At 35.3% G+C, this 22,773-nt stretch overlaps 1 protein-coding gene across 5 annotated transcripts in view; it reads right to left on the bottom strand.

Moving 5' to 3' along the window:
- The window catches only part of SBF2 (SET binding factor 2), a 460,581-nt gene that overhangs the window by 232,808 nt on the left and 205,000 nt on the right, over positions 1-22,773 (bottom strand). For all 5 annotated transcript variants that reach the window (XR_014326368.1, XM_082844306.1, XM_082844309.1 and 2 more), the window contains exons 3-6: positions 22,311-22,448; positions 3,644-3,766; positions 2,230-2,340; positions 433-538 (exon numbers count right to left, since the gene is read on the bottom strand). Coding sequence is in view for 4 of the 5 variants with exons in the window: in XM_082844306.1 (XP_082700432.1) it covers positions 433-538; positions 2,230-2,340; positions 3,644-3,766; positions 22,311-22,448 (478 nt within the window). In the remaining variant the exon portion in view is untranslated. The remainder of the gene's footprint in view (positions 1-432; positions 539-2,229; positions 2,341-3,643; positions 3,767-22,310; positions 22,449-22,773) is intronic.

Here is a 22,773-nt window from a genome sequence, read left to right on the forward strand (position 1 = left end):
ACAGAGGGCACTTTCTAGTGCCCTAATACGTGCCCCTAATACGTCATCCTAGCCATTGCTAGAAAATTAAAGTCTGATACAGGTGGTGGGATGAAAAGGATGGGACTTTTAGTTCTATCTGACAAGGTTTCTATAAAAGCAATTCATCTAAGGAAAAACAAAATATACTATCTATTCGTCTTTTAAAGCACAGAAAATATGTTTACTTTCTAAAAGCTTAATTGACTTAAGAGCAAAAGGGGCCTGGGTTAATTTTAAAAAAGAATGAATACTAGTTAAGATTAGAACCCATATAATTATATAGTTTATATATCAGTTATCTAATGGTTTGCTTTTTATTTTCCTGATTTATGTCAGGTGATGTAGGCTTAAAATAAATCTTTTTTTCATAGGCTTTTATAAGGACACTGAAAATGGGAGAAGGAGACATACCCAATTGCTGGAACAGGAGAGCCGCACTAGTGCCTGTGACAGGAAGACTATCATGCAAGGGAGTCTGGATCAGCTGTCTATCTCCTGCACCCAAGGAAAACAGCTTCTGCAGAATGGGCGGAAAACACACACACACACCACAAATGATTTCTTTTCAGATATTTTCTTAAGATAAAAAAATCCCTTTGAAGTTCAAATTTAAAGCAGATGATGACCATGTAAGATCCAATTAACAGATGTGAAGGGCAATAATGCAGCCCAAAACATTCAAGTTACTTTGTGTCCAAATGAATACGGTACAAGAAAATTCAGTAGTTGAAAGGTGAAAATTTAGTAATCATGAGATACACAAATCATTGATAATAATACTTCATGAGATACACAAATCATTGATAATAATACTTAACTAAAAAATAGTAAAATGTTAAAGCTAACATTTATATGACAGTTATATGTCAATAAAAGTGGAAAAACAAAAGAAATACAGTAATATGAACCATGCATGTAATTTAAAAATTTCTAGCAGCTACAATAAAAACGTTTTTAAAATTAAAAAATAAATAAAATAAAATCATGTCAACAAAATTCCCATCATAATAAAGGCTCATAAAACAACTCGGCTGCTTTAAAGTTTAGGTCCAATCATGACCAAACTCACATTTCATATTATGCCCTTGTAGCAGAAATAGGAGAATGAGGGAGGAGAGTGCAGGAGGAAAAAAACCTTAAGAGTAACCAAAAGGCGCTAGGAAAGACAGGAGACAGCTAAAAAGGCAAAGGGCACGGGAAAAAGATGCCATTTTTACTATGAGTAACATCTCTATCAGACTGAGGATAAAAAACTGTAATTTTTAGAGGGCTGTCCTTTTCCTCAATATTACATAAGAATAAGCAAAATAAGTGATCAGCTAATCAATTTTAGGACTTAAGGAAAGGAGCCTTTAAAAAAAGTTCTCTAGAAATATTAAGTCATAGCAACTGAAGTTCTCATTTTTCTACTTCAGAGACGAATATAAAAATTTCAGGACATACAGAAGATGAAAAACATGCCACTTTGAGAAAGTTTTATTTCAGCAGAAGAGTTTAATGGGCTCAATCTATGACAAAATCCTTGGGAAATTTTAAGGTATAGATTATATTTTCCAAAGAAGATCTGTGATTTTGGACAATGGTTAACATTATCATTACTAAAGGTAGCAAACTGAAATGAGAAAAATAAGCCCTCCTCTTTTGAAGCTTAAATGCAAGCTATTCTATTAAAGATTACACACAACATACAAAATAGTTTTAGGACCACATATAATTGCTTTTAACCAGGGAAATGAAGAAATGAATTAATCTATCCAGAAGTAGTTATAATGTTACAAAGAATTATATTAAAAGTTTTCTTAATGTTACCTCCTAATTTTTATCCCTGAAAAAATTTTTAAGTTAATAAAATGAGGTGTAATCACAGAGAGGAATAATAAGAAAGGTACAAAGAACACATCTGAAGTTCAACTTAAAAAAGTGTATTTCCAAGAAAGCATAAGGTAGAGTTCAAGTTACACAGAATATGACTTCTAACTATGCTATGTGAAAGGTGAACCCTGTGTTAAAATTAACCCTATGACCTAAGAATGGAATCTTGAGTCTCTAGAAGGCAGACCATAGGGACAATGCTTAATTTAACTAAGATCCTCTTTAAAATGAAAATATTTAAAGAATTCTTTCTTTCCTTTTCTTCATAAATTAAATTTACTGGAGGAGAGGAGAAGAGAATCAGGCCCTCTTCATCTCCCTTTTTATTCTATTTACCTGAGACCCTCCAGCCGCTGGGACAAGACACGCACACAGGTTTGCAATGAGACTTTCCAAGGAGACATTCAGAGTGTCCACATATACAGTATAGATCAAACCCAGGCAAGCCTGAAAAGAAAAGATGCATGTAGTTATTTCATGGAAAAAGCAAGCACTAAAAATAAATTGTTGTGACATCTGCTTCCAGGAAAATTTCTCTTTGAACCTAGTAGATTCTACAGTGACTACGGAATAAATTTTAAGCAGCAAATGTTATTAAGTTTATTAAATTTTCCTCTAGAACCAGAAGCTCTAAATGAGCTTTTGAGATGAGTTTATAAAAAGCAGAAATCCATAATTCGTAAAACAGGTGTTTGTGCTTAGATAATCACTCTAGCAAATTTGTGGGGCTTAAAACTGTTTCTGTCTCAACTTATTTTGCATAACTCCAAATTTCAAGATAAAAACTTAGAAACTTTATCTTGTTTTGTGATTCTTATCAATTCAGAACATTTATTCTACAGAAAAACTTAACTTATGTGAATTATTACAAAGAATAGCAAAATAGAGACAAGATATGATTAACACTTTAAGCTCAGAAGAAGGTAGGTGGTAAAATGGAAGACAAAATGTAATCATATGAATCTCTCAGTTTATTAAAACTTATAACTAAAAAATTAGCATCTGTTAGGAGTTAGCCACTGTCATTGAAATCTTGACACTAAGAATATATATAATCTCAACAATATGAAAAAGTTTTCCAGAAATTATGTATCAATTTCCCAAATCCTTGAGAAATTTTAAGGTATGGTTTATACCTTCCAAAGAAGATCTGTGACTCTGGACAATGGTCAACATTACTATTATTAAAGATTGCAACTGAAATAAGAAAAATAAGCCCTCTTCTTGCAAAGCTTAAATGTATTTATAACTAAAGTAAATTTTTTCCACATTTGCAAATTCTATCTAAAAAAATAAAATATCTGGAAGTAAACAATATTTTAAAGCTATATGGATAGCAGTATGATCACAACTATTTGAAATCACAAATACTTATCCTATTTCCTTGAACCTGGACTCCTAAAAAGAAGATCAACAAAAATACACTAAGTTGTTATATTACTAATGCATTTTAAATCTGATACAGGTAATCAAATGATTTCTTTAGGATTCATAAATTTTGGAGTCAGTAAAGATGGGACCTATTTTAAAACAAACACTACATCCTTAGAAGTTTAAATAGTCATATTAACTTACTCAGGTACTTATTTTAACCAACATGAAATACATTTCTTCTGTTCACAGTAATTTTATTGATGAATTCCTAATCAATTTAATGATATTTTAGATACAAAGAATTTGTTACCGTGGTTCACTCAAAATAGATTTATACAATAATACAAATCAGTAATGACAACTATGAGTTCTTTACCCTAAAAATTTCTGGATAATCTAATCTGGATACCAACACCAGGCTTTTGGGAGCAAACACTTCTGCAGGCTGAATTAAACCAGGCACTTCCACTTCACCTTCAATCTCATCTTTCTTTGTTCCCTAAAGAAAGAGACACTGTAATCAACAGACGAACAATTTCCTAGGTTTATAACTCACAAAATATAGACATATCACACACTTTCATGTAATTTACAAAATCCAAAATTAATTACAAAATATAATTTACAAAACTAAAAATAAACATACTTTGAGAGGAATCTGAGAAGCAAGTAGGCAAAGAAATTATGAAACAGGGCATACTTATTTCATTTTTGAAAACTCCTTAAGCTCCAGATATATACCGCAATTTTATTTGAGCATTTGGTTTCTGTGTGAGGTACCAGTAATCAAAGGTAAATAAGACACATTCATTAGTGACCCATACAAATACAAATGACACTCACTTAATGGAAATTCAGTTTTCAAGGAAAGAAAAAATCTGTTTTAGAAGTAAGGCACTACTTTTCATTTTTGCTTTTTAGACTTCTCCCAATCTTTCAAACAAAAGCGATAATCATTTAGGATTATGTTGCAGAATACTCATTGCTCTTAAAAGTAAAGCCCAATCAGCTCTAAATTCTTTTTGCTCAGAAGCAACAATGTTGATTTTTTGAAAACAGAGGATATTTTTATACACAAAACTGAGTTTCAGAATGTACCTAGTGCCACTAAACTGTACACTTAAAAATGGTTGAAATGGTAAAGCTTATGTTATGCATATTTTAGCACAATAAAAATATCTAGAATTTTTTTAAAACCCTAAATGTTCAGTGATTAAATACTAGTTAATAAAATAAACTTTGAAAGATATTATTCTCATTAGTCAACAAATATTTCCTGTGCACCTATTGTTCCATAATACTATATGACGCACTATAAAAGTTCCAAGTGAAAAGAAAAAAAAACAAGGTAGTATTCAGATTTATTTCTATATAATATTCTAAGATGCTAGGACATTTTCCCTAACTAGAATCCTCTTCTCTTTCTTTTCCATTAATCAAAGGTCCAGCTTAGGAATTATCTTCCTTCCTGAAGCCTTTCCTTTACTGATTTTTCTCCTACTATTAATTCTTAGCACAGTTCATCAACATATCACACATTTGCTCATACTTATCTCTCCTGCCAAACCTCTCTTCCAAATGCCACAAAATGCCATATCCAACTGCCTGCTTGACCTCTCCACTTAGATGACTAATAGGTATCTCAAACATGTCCAAAATACAGCTCCAATCTTTCTTCCTAAACTCTACTCCTCCTGCAGTATTCCCTATCTCAGTTAATGGAAATTCTATCCTCCCATTTAGCAAATCAAAAATCCTGATTCCCCTCTCTTTCATAACCCGTATCCAAACCGTCAGCAGTACTGATTTCTCACCATCTCCACTGCTACCACAGTACTGTGAGTCACTATCATCACTTGTCTGAGTTATTTTAACAGCTTCCTTTAGTCTCCTCTGTTCCTCTTTAGCCCCACTTCGCTTCCTTGCTGCTCCTCAAACATGCTGGGCATGCTCCCACATAAGGGTCTCAAGAACTTTGTTATTCCTTTGCCTGGAACAGATACAATAAATAATTCCCTCATCTCCCTTGGGTCTTCATTCAAGTAAACTTCTGCTCTGTTAAGCCTTTGTTGGCACCCTACTTGAAACTGCAATGCCCTAACACTCCCTATATTCCCTTCCTTAATAAAAATAAAATATATTTTATTTTTCTCCACGGCATGACAACATATTATCTATTTCACTTATCTTTGTTTTCTGGTTTGTTTATCTCCTCCACTAGAATGTGCTCCACAAAGACCAGGATTTCTGTTTTGTTCACTGGTAATTTCCCGGTTACTGGCCACATAGTTGATACTTACTTAATATTTGTTCACTGCATTCATGCAGGAATGAATTTTCTTAGAATAGTTTTCTGGGTATTTTACCAAGGGAAGCTTTTTCCCCCTACTTGTGGAGGCCAAGAACTGTATTTCTGTCTCCTTTGGAGCCCGTATAGTTTCTATACAGTGAAATATAACCAAGTATTAGATGTCTATGGAATGCACATATCCAAAGGGAAATATCTGTTTACTTTTTATTATGTGTGATAAGATCCATATGCTCTTGAAAGATTTTCATTTGTTACAAAGCAAAAGCTAAAATTAGGTTGGGTGGTTCCTGGAATTCTTAGAAATAATAAAAATGTGATGAATATGAATTTACCAAAGATTTCCACACTTAATGAATCATATTCTTTACGGATTACTAACAAATTTTGTCCTTTCAGGACAAAAGAATGACTGAAATTCCTGAAAGAGATAAAGCTATCCACAATTTTATGAGATTGTGATACATGCCCTAGAGTACCGTGAGAAGTCAGCTTGAGTAAGTGCATAACCATTTCATATAAATGACCATTAACCTGCATTAACCTAAACATAAAATAGAATGCATTGGTCATTTCTTAAAGCTATCCTTTTATTAAATATTCACTAACTGGAATAATTATTAACAAGAAAGAAAAAAGGTCCGATATAATGTTAATCAATATTAAATAAAAACAATTTCATTTTTCTTTTTTTTTTAATTAAAAAAATTTTGTTTTCTTTTTTTCTTTATTTTATTTTTGGCTGCTTTGGGTCTTCATTGCTGAGTGAGGGTTTTCTCTAGTTGCCGCGAGCAGGGGCTACTCTTCATTGCAGTGTGCAGGCTTCTCATTGCGGTGGCTTCCCTTGTTGCAGAGCACGGGGTCTAGGTGCGCAGGCTTCAGTAGTTGTGGCAGGCGGGCTCAGTAGTGGCTTGCAGGCTCTAGATTGCAGGATCAGTAGTTGCGGCGCACGGGCTTAGTTGCTCCGTGGCATGTGGGATCTTCCCAGACCAGGGCTTCAACCTGTGTCCCCTGCACTGGCAGGCGGATTCTTATTGCACCACCAGGGAAGCCCAATTCCATTTTTCTTTACATCTCTTTTTAACTCTTTATTTTATATTGGAGTATAGCTAATTAACAATGGTGTGATAGCTTCAGGTGCACAGCAAAGGGACTCAGCCATAGTCTTTACATCACTTTTTATTATAGGTTTTGACCTTTACTTTGTAAATGTGCTATAAATCATAAGATGCTGTTATTCTTAATTCCAATAGCTCTCCTGTAAGAATACAACGTCCCAAGTTTAGAGAAAGTTCATATTCCTTTTTTCAAACCAAAATGTACTGCTGTGATTAAAAAAAAAAATTCTTGTTAATAATAAGGCTTATTCCAGGAGATAGTAATGATGTGGTTTTGGTTAAATTTTTCCATAAGTAATATATCATGTAAGGGAATAGGGCCTCTTCTTTATAGCTGCTAGAATACCTTTTGTGTAATAACTATGTAGTGATACTAACTTTGTTTTGCATTTTACAATGACAGATTTTCACATGTCGAAAAGATGTGAGAAACTTAACAATAAGCAGGAAATCAAAAACACAGGACACAAATGTAATAGATATTGTAATAATGATTGGAAATTTAACATTTTATAGTATAAAACATTTTCACGTATTTTATCTCATTGAACAATATTTACAAGCCTTCTTCTAAGCTAAGATTATTCCTTGGTTTTAGTAGGTCCCATTAAAGATACAAATTTACCTTAAATACTGTTTACTGAACTGCCTCACACTGACTTGTAATGTGACCTTATCTCTTATACGTATCATAAGCACATGCCACAACTTGCCCATTTATTGATATTTTTTCTACCTATTGTTACTACGGACCACATCTGCTAGTGGGATTCCCAGCTTCTATGTAGTTTACATTCAATGTAGCTCTCATAGTCTTCATGCTTCAATAATATGGGATATATTAGTACCCACCATAGCAATCTTTCCTTAAAGTACTATTGCCTTTTAAATATATCCTAAGATCAAAATGCTAAAAATTATTAGAATACTGACTTTATGGAATGACTCCCTATAGCAGATAGGCACAATCTTTAAGAAGCTTATCCTATCACTCAGGTCAAATACTTCAGTCTCATCTCTGTTGTACTCCTGATGCTTGATTTCTGTCTATTCTATCTTGAAAAGACTAGTTGCACCCAATATCATCTGTGCTAAGTTCATTTTCAACAACACTGTTTCATACTAACTCTCCCTACAAAATTTTGTTAAACACTCATTTTAAAAGGAGGATGAAAGGAATTATGCAAGTAAAAAACTTCCAGTTCTGCATTTCCTTTTTGAAAAGTAAGTAATTTATTACAGTGTACCATTATATAGAGTTGCCTCAGTTAAGCAATTTAAGGACTTTAAGATTTTCCAAAATTGGAAATAAGTTTTAAGTAGTTGCAAAATTCTGTAAGGTCTACATTTCCCCCAGCAAACTTCTTCATTTCTTGCCAAATAATCCCTTAATCATGTTGACACATCTATATGACAAAACCTAGTTTATCCTTGCATTGGTCTGGAAAATAATGACTACATGAAACATACAAATTTTAGGATAACAAGGCTTCAGACAAATCAGGCCACTAGTCTTCAGTTCAGAATCCAGTTTACCTCTAGCAAAGAGAATACCCTGATATTTCCCCCTTCAGCAGCTCCTGTGTGCTACAGTATTCCAAAGGTAGGACAAATTCATTTGTAGGGTTACTATACATTCACCCAGAAAGCTCCGTAATTTTAAGTGGTGCATAGTCCGTAATTTTTAAAAAAATATATACTCATAAGGCAGCATTTTCCAAAGTGTTTTCTGCTGGAAGCTAACAGATACTGCTTAGCCAAAAAGATCTAATCAAAACATTTTGGAAACAGTAAGTTAAAGCCAAGTTAAAAAGGTTTCTTTACTGCAGGATTTTTCAGACTTTGATATGCAAATATTATTTCTACAATGCCAAGCAAAGGAGATATAATATAAATTATTTCTCCAACTTACTGGACCACTGAAACCCTCTTTATTACAGAGCATCAAGAGGACCTAGTGCCCTATGGAATACATGCTGAGAAAGGCTGTCACAAGCTATTTTGGGACAGAAAATGTACAAAACTGAAATATGTATATATTCCTGTGTTCTATATCCTTAGGAGGCTAGGTTAATAAAATGTTTATTTCATAAATATATTATTATACTTAACATGTTTCATTAATTCTCACATTTCATAAAGTAAAATAAGATTTGAAAAGATTAGAAAATGGACAAGACTGCTGGGAGCTAGGGTGCTTTACAGCTGCCCTAAGAAAATATTCAGCATGCCTGTGGCCCATTTGCACCAGATGAGTTAGGAACTTCTACTTTGGACCAATGGTTCTCACACTTCAGTGTGCAACAAAATCACTGAGGGCTTGCTAAAATAGATTTTTGGGTCTCACCCGTAAAATTTCTGATTCAGGTCTGAGAATTTACATTTCTAAGAAATTCCCCAGTGATACTGATACTGCTGATCCAGGGACCGCACTTTAAGAACCACAGTTCTAGGCTAATTAATATGAGAATATAAAAGAAAACAATAACTGTAACATATATTCTACATGCCAGACACCATACTAAGCATCATACCAGTGTTCATAATTCATTTATACAATCAAGAACTTATTAAATACTATTTTCTAGTAAAGGAAACCAGGACTCCCTGGAGAAATGACATTCTATATTTGGGCCAGAAAAATGTACAAAATAAGACTATTCATCTTACTCAAAAAGTAAAGAATCTGTCAAAGACTAACAGAATCAAAATAAATAAAAAATCGCAGCTGAATGAAACTCAACAAATACACAAAATCCATGAGTTCATATGATAATTTTTTAATTGGTCACTACTGAAGATTGCTAGGGTACCAATCTACTATTTTGAAAATTTTTAAAAATAAGGGGAAACAACTGTCTTCTCTATCAAACTGTGGTCAATGAAAGTTCTTTTTAATAGTTGAATTTCAGTCAATAAATGCAGCAGGAATAATAGTATGAGGAAATTATCTTTTGCAATTCCTACTGAAATAATGTATTTAGGCAATGATCATCAATAGATCCCAAACGATTAAGTCAAAGGCTGGCACTACCCCAAACCCACAAATCAATCATAAATTACTAAAAGTAGAACAACCAGAAAATAAGTTCATCTTGATGTAACACAATAGGAAGTACAGTGCAATTTTTGCTTTAAAAATTGAACGTGAATCCAATTAAGCCTCTAGATCTAAATATTACTTTATGGAAACTATAGAGAGTAGAGGTACAAGTTAAAAAATAACATGGAGAATTGATCAGCCAAATCCAGAATACAGAGCATTCCACAGGACAAATGACCCAGTTCTTCTACCACCCCCAGAAGAGGGGCTGTTACAGAAAGAAGTTAAGAAATATCAACCAAATACAATGTGTGGAACTTGTTTGAATAAACCAAGACATTTTTGAGACAATTTTTTTAATTTAAAAATATGTAAGTTGGATATTAGATAATATTAAGGGGTTATTCAAAATTGTAATTAATTTTGTTAAAAATTATAATGGCAGATTGGTAATCTAAAGAAGATTTTACCAGTTAGAGATACATACTAAAATATTTGCAGGTGAAATATGGTATCTGGGGTTTGCTTTTAAATGTCTCTCCCTAAAAAAAAAAATCAAGGATTTAGATTTTAAAAGATTGACAAAATGCTGATAATTTTTAAAGCTGGGTCAAGTGTAATGGGATTTATTATACTACTCACTTAAATTTTCTATATGTTTCAGAATTTCCATAATAAAAAAATGAAAATAAAACCTTCATTGTGCACCTACTATATGTCAATGTTATTCCGAAGTACATTCATTCATTTCACCCCTTTTCTTTGATCACATTTTGTTTACTAACATACCAAAATGTCTTTAGTCTGAACTGCATCATTATTGGTTCATAAACACGTTTACAAACACATTAAAAGACTCCAAAGTGATACAACTAAATAAAAAATTTAGACAGGTCTATCATTTTTTAAGGAAAGTCATATAAAGCAACGTCACATCTATCATATTTTACTGATTACTTAAAAAATTTTATAATCACATTGCCTAGTTGGATAATTCCGGGAATATGTTATCAAAAGTTTAATGCTTGCGATTTTTGACAGTGTTACTGCATCTTAGAGAGATAAGAGCCAACATTTTTAAAGTTGCACAATTATACTTTGGATAGTTTGTATCCCTAAGTTCCTCTTCTTTAGGCTTCCAAATAATGTGCCATAGTATATTTGGTATGAAGTAATTCACACCAAATGAGAATTAAAAGATCTATTTTTGAATTGATGATAGGATCCAAAAATAAAAGAAAAACACATTTTTAAAAAATATTTTTAGGGCTTCCCTGGTGGCGCAGTGGTTGAGAGTCCGCCTGCCGATGCAGGGGACACAGGTTCGTGCCCCAGTCCGGGAGGATCCCACATGCCGCGGAGCGGCTGGGCCCCTGAGCCATGGCCGCTGAGCCTGCGCGTCTGGAGCCTGTGCTCCACAACGGGAGAGGTCACAACAGTGAGAGGCCCGCGTACCGCCACAAAAAAAAAAAATTAATTAATTTATGTCTGTGTTGGGTCTTCGTTTCTGTGCGAGTGCTTTCTCTAGTTGTGGCAAGCGGGGGCCACTCTTCATTGCAGCGCGCGGGCCTCTCACTATCTCGGCCTCTCTTGTTGCGGAGCACAGGCTCCAGACGCGCAGGCTCAGTAGCTGTGGCTCACGGGCCCAGTTGCTCCGCGGCATGGAAAAACACCTTTTTTTTTTTTTTACGGTGTGCGGGCCTCCCACTGTTGTGGCCTCTCCCGTTGCGGAGCACAGGCTCCAGATGCGCAGGCTCAGCGTCCATGGCGCATGGGCCAAGCCGCTCCGCGGCATGTGGGATCTTCCCGGACCGGGGCACGAACCCATGTCCCCTGAATCGGCAGGCGGACTCTCAACCACTGCGCCACCAGGGAAGCCCGAAAAACACATTTTTTAAAAGTACATAATTAACTGTTCACATCGAAAATGGGAACAACATTAATGATGACCTAGAAAGGAACATCATCTGGGCTTTAATATTATCTTTTTCAAATATTACCTCATTATTTTTACCAATTTTTGGACCAATTCCAAAAGATATTATCTCTCTGTTCTTCATACAGAAAAGCTGTTACATAATTCGGCTAGCATCTACTACCTAAGTGAACTTATATAGGAGCCAGAACTCTTATAACTTATTTACATTTTCAGAATCTTAAAAAACTCATATGAAGCAGACTCTAACTTTCTGTAAGGTGATTGTAAATACTAAATAAATTACAATGTTTTGGTCCAGTTAAAATGGCAAATAGGAAAATATTTGAGCTAAAAAGAAAAATAATTTTGAAACATTGATTCCAAATATACAAGAACCCTAATCTTGTTTTTTGTTTTTGTTTTGTTTTGTTTTGTTTTTCTGCGGTACGCGGGCCTCTCACTGTTGTGGCCTCTCCCGTTGTGGAGCACAGGCTCCAGACGCGCAGGCTCAGCGGCCATGGCTCACGGGCCTAGCCGCTCTGTGGCATGTGGGATCTTCCCGGACCGGGGCACGAACCCGTGTCCCCTGCATTGGCAGGCGGACTCTCAACCACTGCATCACCAGGGAAGCCCCTCATCCTGGTTTTTAATATTATTCCATACTCAAATGAGCCAGGGCTCCTTGGAGAATTGGCTGATTTCAAGGCTGAGGAAGGGAAGGAAAAAGATGATCCTGGATCAGCTTGTTATGCAAGAAAGTTTAAAAATGCTAAAAAAGAAACCCTGATGGGGCTTGTCAAGAGAACACAGGAACCACTCTGAAGGGTTGCCCACTGGTCAAATCTTGGACAATCTGTGCATTAAAACAGTAAAAACCATTAATTATATACTACTGAAGAAAAAGAAACTGGAATACATGAATCTATAACTCACATAGATAGACAAGACAGAAAACGTAAAATGTCAACTGCTGACTGGTAAAGGTACAGGTAGAGAGTGTGCATAGTTGGAAAATAATCATTTTGCAACCATAATAAAAATTGGCACAGGCAAGAATCATCACTAAATGCTGAATCTGGCAGGGGGGATAATTAATGAGTAGTAGAATATTTGCATAGTCTTAAAGTATCTTATCAGTCATGGCTTATTAGTTGCAAGCAAAGAAAAAAAAATAGCAACTATACAATGGAGATAATCTGACAATCACCAGACTAGGTACTCAAAAAGGACAGCATCAGTAAGGCAGGTGGGTAGCAGACAGACATTGTGTACTTCCAGATGTGTGCCCTTAGTAGGACATACACTTAGTATTCCAAATGTTGGTAGTAATCCAATTACTGATGTATAACCTGAATCTAAAGTGAGAGACATCAGAAAAACAAAAAATATTAAGCATTCTATTTAAAAGGGGCATTGGGACCTGCATTATTTGAAAATGTCAATGGCTGAGCAACTATTCCAGATGAAGACAGACAAAAGATAATTAAATGCAATACAGAATTTTAAATTACATCCTGTACTGGAAGACCAAAAGGGGGGGCGGAGCATAAAGAGCATTAGGTCAAATGACAAAATTGAATGGATGGTAGATGAGATAAAGGTATAATTTGATATTGATTTTCTGATATTGATAACCATACTATGTTTACATAAGAAAATACTTATTCCTATGAAACATACACTGAAGACTTTAGGGCAAAGGGAAATGATGCACACAAATTTGTCTCAAATAGTCCTGAAAAAACTTTGTGTGTGTGTGTGTGTGTGTGTGTGTGTGTAAGGAGAAAGAGGGAGTAAGGGAAGGAGAGGGGTCTATTAAAGAGAATTAATATCTATGATAATAAAGAAATGGGATAAAATATTTTAAATGGGCAAACACAGGTAAAGGGTATATAGATGTTTGCAATATTCTTGTAACTTTTCTGTAAGTTTGAAATTATTTCCAAATGAAAAGTTTGAAAAATATCCAAGAATTCCTAGAACCGCTCCAAAAATGCCTGCTATAATGTCATCCTGTATTGATTTCTGTAAGTTTAATTGGGCTTCCTAGAATCTCTTTACACCTGCTAAACTGTCTTTTTTTTAATCAGGTTTATAGAGGTATAATTGACAACATTTTAAGATATTTAGAGTGGTGATATGACATATGGATACACTGTTAAAGGTATCCTCTCGATCCAGTTATTTAATACATCCATCACCTTAGATACTTTTTTTGTGTGTGGGGGGGAGATGAAAACATTTAAGATCTACGCTCTTAGTAAATTTCAATCATACAATACAGTGCTATCAACTGTAGTCATCATGTTTTACTAGAGATCCTCAGACCTTATTAATCTTATGGCTGAAAGTCTGTATTCTTTTACCAACCTCTCCCTATTTCTTGAAAGCTTCAGCCCCTGGTGACCACCATTCCACTCTCTATTTCTCTTGAGTTTAACTTTTTTTTGTTGTTAAGATTCTACATATAAATGATACCATACAGTATTTGTCACCCTCTGACTTATTTCACTTAGCATAACCATCCATGTTGTTATAAACAGTAGGATTTCCTTCTTTCTTATGACTGAATGTTCCATTGTGTGTATGTATGTATGAAATATATATCTGTTGTGCATATGTATTATGCATATATATAAAACATCTTTATCCATTCAACTGTTGATGGACACTTAGCTTGTTGCCATATCTTGGCTATTGTGAAATAATGCTGCAATGAGCATGGGAGTGCAAATAACTCTTTGATACCCTGTTTTCATTTCCTTTGGATACATACCCAGAAGTGGGATTACTGGATCATAAGGCAGTTCTATTTTTAATTTTTTTAAGAACCTCCATACCATTTTCCATAGTGGTTGCACCAATTCACATTTCCACCAACAGTTCACAAGGGTTCCCTTCTACCTACAGCCTTGACTACACTAGTTACCTCTTATCTTTTTGAAAACTGCCATTCTAACAGGTATGAGGTGATATCTCATTACAGTGCTGGTTTCCATTTCCCTGATGATTAGTGATGTGGAGCATCTTTTCATGTACCTGTTGTATGACTTCTTTGGGAAAATGTATATTCAAGTCCTTTCCCATTTAAAAATTGGATTGTTTGGTTTTTTGCTATTGAGTTGCATGAGTTCTTTATATATTTTGGATATTAACCGCTTAAGAGATATGTGGTTTGCAAATATTTTCTCCCATTCAGCAGGTTGCTTTCTGATTTTGTTGATAGTTTCCTTTGCTGTGCAGAAGGCTTTTAGTTTCATGCAGTCCCACTTATTTTTGCCGAAAGTCATTGGCAAGACCTTTGTTAAGGAGCTCACCCCTTAAGTTTTCTTTTAGAACTTACTCAGTTTCAGGCCTTACATTCAAATCTTTAATCCATTTTGAATTTATTGTTGTGTATGGTATAAGATAGGGATCCTGGGTTTTTGTTTGTTTGTTTTTGCATATAGCTGTCCAATTTTCCAAACACCATTTATCAAATTGACTATCTTTTTGCCACTGTATATCCTTGGCTCCTTTGTTGCAAATTAATTGACTATATACACATGGGTTTATTTCTGGGCTCTGTATTCTGTTTTATTGATCTACATGTCTGTTGTTATGCCAATACCATACGGTTTGATTAATAAAATTTTGTAATACACTTTGATATTAGGAAGTGTGACTCCACCTTTAACCTTCTTTCTCAAGAATACTTTGGCTATTCAGAGTATTTTGTGGTTCCATATGAATTTTAGGATTCTTTATTTCTGTGAAATATGCCACTGAACTTTCGATAGGGACTGCACCATATCTGTAAATTTCTTAGAGCTGTATGGACATTTCAACATTATTATGTCTTCCAATCCATTAGCATGGGGTATCTTTCCATTTATATGTGTCTTCTTCAATTTATTTCATTAATGTCTTACAGTTTTCAGGATACAGATCTTTTACCTCCTTGGTAAAGTTATACCCAGGTGTTTATTCTTTTTCATGCAATTATAAATAGGACTATACTCTTAATTTCTCTTCCTGATGATTTGTTGTTAGTGTATAGGAACTCAATTGATTTTTGTTTATCAATTTTGTATCCTGCGACTTTACAGAATTCCTTTGTTAGTGCTAACAGTTTTTTTGTAGTCTTTATGATTTTTTATATGTAATATCATGTCATCAACAAATAGAGATAGTTTTATTTCTTCCTTTCTGATTTGAATGGCTTATATTTCTTTTTCTTGACAAATTCTTTTAGCTAGGACATCCAATACTATGTTGAATAACAGTAGCAAAAGTGGGCATTCTTGACTAGTACTGGATCTTAGAGGAAAAACTTTCAGCTTTTCACCACTGAGTATGATGTTAGCTGTGGACTTGTCATAAAGGGCTTTTATGATGCTTAAGTATGTTCACTCTATACGCAGTTTGTTGAGAGTTTTATCATGAATGGATGTTGAATTTTGACAGATTTCTTTGCATCAATTAAGAAGATCATATGAATTTCATCCTTTTATTTTGTTAATGTGGTGGATCACATTCATTGATCTGCATATGTTGAACCCTGCATCCAGGAATAAATCCCACTTGATCATGGTGTATGATCCTCTTAATGTATTGCTGAATTTGGTTTGCCTTTATTTTGTTGAGAATTTTTGCATCTATGTTCATCAGGGCCTGTAGTTTCCTTTTCTTGTAGTGCCCATGTCTGTCTTTGGTATCAGTGTAATGCTGGCCTTGTAAAATGAGTTTGAAGGTGTTTCCTCCTCTTCTCTTTTTTTGGTGGGGGAAGAATTTGAGAAGGATTGTTATTAATTCTTCTTTAAATGTGTAGCAGAATTGACAAGTAAAGCCATCTGGTCCTCGATTTTTCCTTGGTAGGATGTTTTTGATTACCAATTTAATATCTTTACTACTATTGGTCTGTTCATATTTTATATTTCTTCATAATTCAGACTTGGTAGGTTGTATGTTAGTAGGAATTTATTCATTTCTTCTAGGTTGTCCAATTTGTTGGTGTGTGTTTTTTCATAGTAGTCTTATGAGTCTTTGTATTTTTGTGGTATCAAATCTAACATTTCCTCTTTCATTTCTAATTTTATTTGAGTCCTTTCCCTTTTTATCCTGCTGAGTATAGCTGAAGGTTTGTCGATTTACCTTTTCAAAAAAAAAAACAACTCTTTGTTTCACTGGTTTTTTTTCTATTGTCTTTTTACTCTGTTTCATTTATTTCCACTCTGATATTTGTTATTTCCTTCATTCTATTAATTTTGGGCTTAGTTTGTTCTTCTTCTTCTAGCTCCTTCAGGTATAAACTTAAGTTGCTTATTTGAGATTTTACTCTTTTCTTAATGTAGGTGTTAACTGCTATAAATTTCCCCCTTATATCTGCTTTTGCTTTTGCTTTAGCCAATAAATTCTGGTATGCTGTATTTGCATTTTCATTTGTCTTAAGGTTTTCTTTTTATTCCTTTTAGTTTATTCTTTGACCCATTCAATAGAATGTTGTTTAACCTCCACATATTTGTAAATTTTCCAGTTCTCTTCTTGTAATTGATTTCTAGTACTATACTTTTGTGGCTGGAAAAGAAGCTTGATATGATTTCAATCTTCTTAAATTTATTGACTTGTTTTGTGGCCTAACACATTACCTATCCTAAAGAATGCCCCACATGTGCTTGACAAGTATGTTTATTCAGCTGCTGTTGCATGGAAGATTCTATATACGTCTGTTAGGTCCACCTGGTCTCACATACTGTTTAAATCCAGTTTTCTGTATTGATTTTCTGTCCGGATGATCTATCCATTGTTAAATGTGGGGTCCTTAAGTCTTCTACTATTATTGTATTGCTATCAATTTTTACCTTCAGATTTGCTTTATATGTTTAGGTGTTCTGATAATAGATGCATAAATATTTACAAGTGTTATACTCTCTTGATGAGTTGACTACTTTATCATTATACAATGACTTTCCTTGTCTCTTATTACAGTTTTTAGTTTAAAGTCATTTTGTCTTATATTAAGTATAGCTACCCTAGCTTTCTTTTGATTTCCATTTGCATGAAGTATCTTTTTCTACCCTTCATTTTCAGTCAATGTGTGTCCTTAAAGCTGAAGTGAGTTTTGTTCTAGGTCTTTTTGTTTTTTTTTAATCTATTCAGACACTCTACATCTTTGGATTGGAAAATTTAGTCATTTTACATTTAAATTAATTATTGATCAGTATGTATTTACTACTGTCAATTTGTTGTTTCCTTGCTGTTTCAAAATTCTTAATCTTTATTTTAGTATATATTTACCATTACAAGTGAGATTTATACTTTCATATGTTTTCCTGTTACTAATTAGCACCTTTTCATTTCAGCTTAAAGAAGTCCCTTTAACATTTCCTGTAAAGCCAGTCTAGTGGTGATTAGCTTCTTTAGCTTTTGCTTGTCTGCAAAACTCTTTCTTCTCTTCTTCGACTCTGAAGGACAACTTGCCAGGTGGAATATTCTTAATGGACAGTTTTTTTTCTCTCAGCACTTTGAATAAATCTTGCCACTCTTCTCTGGCCTGCAAAGCTTCTGCTGAAAATTCTGATCATCATCTTATCAGGGTTCCCTTTTATGAACAAGTTATTTTTCTCTTGCTGTTTTAAGATTCTCTCTTTGTCTTTAACTTTTGACACTTTAATTATAATGTGTCTTGGTGTTGGTCTCTTTGGGATCATCTTATTTGGAACTCTCTGGGCTTCCTGGATCTGAATATCTGTTTCTTTCCCCAGGTTAGGAAAGTTTTCAGCCATTATTTCTTCTTGTAAGTTTTCTGCCCCTTTCTCTTTCTCTTCTCCTCCTGGGACCCCTACCATGCGAATGCTGGTTTGCTTGATGTTATCTCATAAGTCCCTTAAGCTATCTTTATTCTTTTCCATTTTTTTCATTTTTCTGTTTTAATTAGATGATTTCCACTGTCCTGTCCTCATGTAAACTGATCCTCTCTCCTGTGTCATGTAGTGCGCTATTGAACCCCTCTATTGTATTCTTCAGTTCACTTATTATACTCTTCAGCTCTGTGACTTCTATTTGGTACTTTCTTACACTTTCTATTTCTTTGTTGAAATTCTTACTTTGTTCATCCATTCTTCTCCTGAGCTCAGCATCTTTATGACCATTATTTTAAACTCTTTATCAGGTAAATCACTTATCTCCACTTCATTAAGGTCTTTCTCTGAGGTTTTACCTTGTTCTTTCATTTAGAACATATTCCTATTTCTTCATTTTCCTTGACTCTCTGTGTTGGTTTCTATGCATTATTTAAAACATCTACCTCTCCTAGTCCTGAAGGAGTGGCCTTTTGTAGGAGATGAACCTTATTATTCAAACCTGCCCTAGCTCTTGGTTGTCTCTCAAATCTTTATGATGGTCCAAGCAGCCTACTTTATTCTTAGTGCTCACCATAGTTGAGGGTATACCAATACCTGATAGTGTTCCAAAGGGAAGGATCATAGTCAGCACCTAGATTCAGGTGGATTGGAAGCCAGACCTTCAGGTAGCAGCTTTTAATGTATGCAAATATGTATCTTTCAGTGGAGACTGGGAGATGGGTGTTACTGTCTGCTCCCTCTGTGCTGAGCCTTGGGGGATAGCCAGTTAAGAACTTCGTTTGCTACAATCCTGTGGGACCTGGGAGCTCAAGTCCTGTTGGCCACAGAGTCAAAGGTTTAAAAGGGTGTGTCCCTTGGGAAGCAGCTGCAAAATCTGGGGCGCCAGACATGTGCACAAGCTCTTTCCAAGAAGAAACCAGTGAGCGGGAGCAGGCTAGAGAGGGAACAGAGATGGTACCTGCCAGATCCCTGGTCTCCAAAGAGAATCAAAATTAGCTCCTAGATGTGTGCTAAGTTAGAAACCTGACCCTCAGGCAGTAGCTTTTAAAGTATGCAAACACGTGGCTTCCCTGGTGGCGCAGTGGTTGAGAGTCCGCCTGCCGATGCAGGGGACACGGGTTCGTGCCCCGATCCGGGAAGATCCCACATGCCGCGGAGCGGCTGGACCTGTGAGCCATGGCTGCTGAGCCTGCGCGTCCGGAGACTGTGCTCCGCAACGGGAGAGGCCACAACAGTGAGAGGCCCGCGTACCGTAAAAAAAAACAAAAACAAAAAAAAAGTATGCAAACAGGATTTTTTCAGGCAAAGACTGAGAGATGGGTGTTTCTCCCTGCTTCCTCCGTGCTGAGCCACAGCAAATCCTTGAAAACCCATTAAGAACTCTTTGCTTGTTATAGTCCGGTGGGTCTCATGAATAAAAGCCCCATTGTTTTTCAGAGCTAGGTGTTTTTGGGTCCTTACCTCAAGTGGAAGTCTAAAAAGATGGGGGCTAGATGCAGGGTCCAAACCCTTCGCACCTCAGGGGAGGAGCTGGAAGTTGTAAGTTGCTTCTCAATTGCACGTCTCTCTGCCAGGGGACATTTATGGTGAGACTGCATCTCAGCCTTTTCTACTCACTTCAGTGTGGGTATGTTCTCGTTTGCCTGCTATATAGGAATTGCTCAGCTAGTTTCTGGACTTCTTTCAGGAGAAATTGCTCCATGTGTAGCTGTGGATTCAGTGTGTCCATAGGAGTGAGTTCAGAAGCTTCCTATGTCACCATCTTGGACTGGAACCCCCTACATTGTCTTAATGTATTACTTTTCTGTGAGTTTATTTGGGGGGTAAGGGGTTGGTAATGATGGAGAGAAGAAAAAGAACCCAAATAATCACAGTTAGTTTCATTAGATAATTCTAGGGAGTTGTAAAGAGGTACCCTCAAGAATATGGAAATAAAAGAAAATACTGCCTTCTCAGCACTGACTTATGTTCAAAAGATCAACAGAGAAATGAAAGGTCACCTGAAAAAGATAGCAAGGCTCTCAACAAGAGAACATTCTTATTTAGACTGAATTGACCAAAATGGGAATTGGATTGGCTATTTGTTGGCAACATCCACCCGAACACTAATCAGGACAGACATGACTAGAATCATAGACATCTAAGTTCTCTGTCTGAATTGACAACATAAGCCCTAATTTCAAAAACAGTTGGCCCTGAACAATGCAGGGTTTAGGGGCGCCGACCCCACTGTGCAGTCGAAAATCCACATATTAACTTTACAGTTGGCCCTCTGCATCCACATATTCAACCAACTATGGATCATGCAGTACTGTAGTATATAGTTACTGAAAAAGATCTGTGTATAAGTGGACCCGTGCAGTTCAAGCCCATGTTGTTCAAGGGTCAACTGTATAAACAATGGGCTGTGTTAATCTGGCAGGTGTTAAATATTTGACATCAAATATTCCTTAGTTTGATTCCACAATCAAAATGCTTCTGATTTTGATATGGCTTCCCACAAAGATCTGACAACAAGGAGAAAATGTGCTGATGATATAGATAATGTATATTTTGTTCTATATGACCTTTTAACTTATCACTGTAAATTAAAAAGCTAGCATGCTGGTTTTAATACATCAGTCTAATGAACTTGGATAATGTGAGTTTGTACCATGAGAGGTGGTTTGTCTCCTCTTGTACTGAAAAATGAAATTTCCGCATCCAGAAAATTCAGATCTTGGCATTTAATTAAAATAACAAAAATAACAAATGCTCCTTTGTGAGGTCATTTCAGAAAGCAAGCCAATCTTTTTCCCTGGTGGTGATACTCATTCATCTGTATGTAGCAGAAAGCACAGCAGATGATAATGCAATTGGCTCACTCAACATCCTGCAAACTGTTTTATAGTTTCCTTCTCATACTATAGGGCCTTGAAAGCAAAACAAACAAACAAATAACAACAACAACAAAGTTTTTCTGATTCCTTTGGGGGGGGATCTGCATGCAATCTGACACAAGGAAACAACCCATATGACACTTAAAGCAGAAGTCACCAATGTGTGACAGTGGCTACACATGGGAGAATGGATTTTTTTAGTGTGATTATTGTGAAGGCTGTTTTGTCTGGTACCCAACATCATAGTAATAAAAGGTTGGAAAAGTATGAACAGCCCCAAGCTAGGCAGTTCCTAGTAAACAGAACTGGTTCCCTGCTCACCCCTTACCCATGAAATTACATAAACTACCCAATACTTTCTCATAAATCCTTTTCTGAATAAATTAGAGACAGTAGATCCAGTTGTTTGAAACTGAGAGAACCCCAGCTAATTCTCTGAAAGACCCAGTATTTTTAATTTCTATAGTTCTAGCCTATTAATGTCAGTCCCATCATTTTGATACTACCACCACTAATAATAATGAGTTAACAGTTACTTCAGCACTTAAAAAATAATATCAAGCATTATGATAAGTGATTTATAAACATTCTGATTAAATGCTCTATATTCTGTGAAAGACACCTCAGGAGAAAGACTGAAAGGGAAAAACCACAGGTTCATCATGAGAGGACACAAATCTTCTTAATAAACCAATTTGCAGAGATGCTATTCTTAGAAGTATGCAGATTATGAACAATATTTTAAAGAAGAACAATTAAACCTGGACAATAACTTTACCTTCTTGCTCTCTTCTTAAACAATATAGTACCTCAGTCATTTTAAACTAGCTCATAGAACTCAAACTTGCTATTCTAACAAAAACAAATATGGCATAATAAAAAGATTCCTAAATGGTGTCTCTTTGGCTGTAATTTGGCTAGAAAAGTTGCTGTACCTGAAGATTGATCTCTGCCTCATAAAAGGTTAGGCATGAGCAGTAATGTCGATCTGAGTCAATATCTGTCAGGACCACCACAAAAAACGTTGGCTGCTTCCTCTCTCTGGACAGCTGCCACCCTCCAGGCTGACAAAACTAAATGAGATAGAAAAAAAAAATTGTCACATCTTAAAAGTATAAGGTAAATTTATTAGTTATAAATCCCTGAGAAATGTCTCCCCATTTAAAAAAATTCCAGATGTGATATGTTACTTCAGCCAATATTTTTCAAAAATCACTTGCAGATTCATGATGTAGAATACTTTCACTAATATGCATATGCATTTTATGAAGACAGCCTAGATTTTCCACAGACGCCACTCATTCTGAGACCAGGGTTGGCACATGTAGGAACAGAGCACTAAGATGAAAACTTTTCACCATTAGAACAAATCATGAAATAAGTTAAAGATAAAGTGCT

This window comes from Leucopleurus acutus (genome assembly GCF_964270905.1).
Source record: "Leucopleurus acutus genome assembly, chromosome: 8".
Classification (NCBI taxonomy): Eukaryota; Metazoa; Chordata; class Mammalia; order Artiodactyla; family Delphinidae; genus Leucopleurus; species Leucopleurus acutus.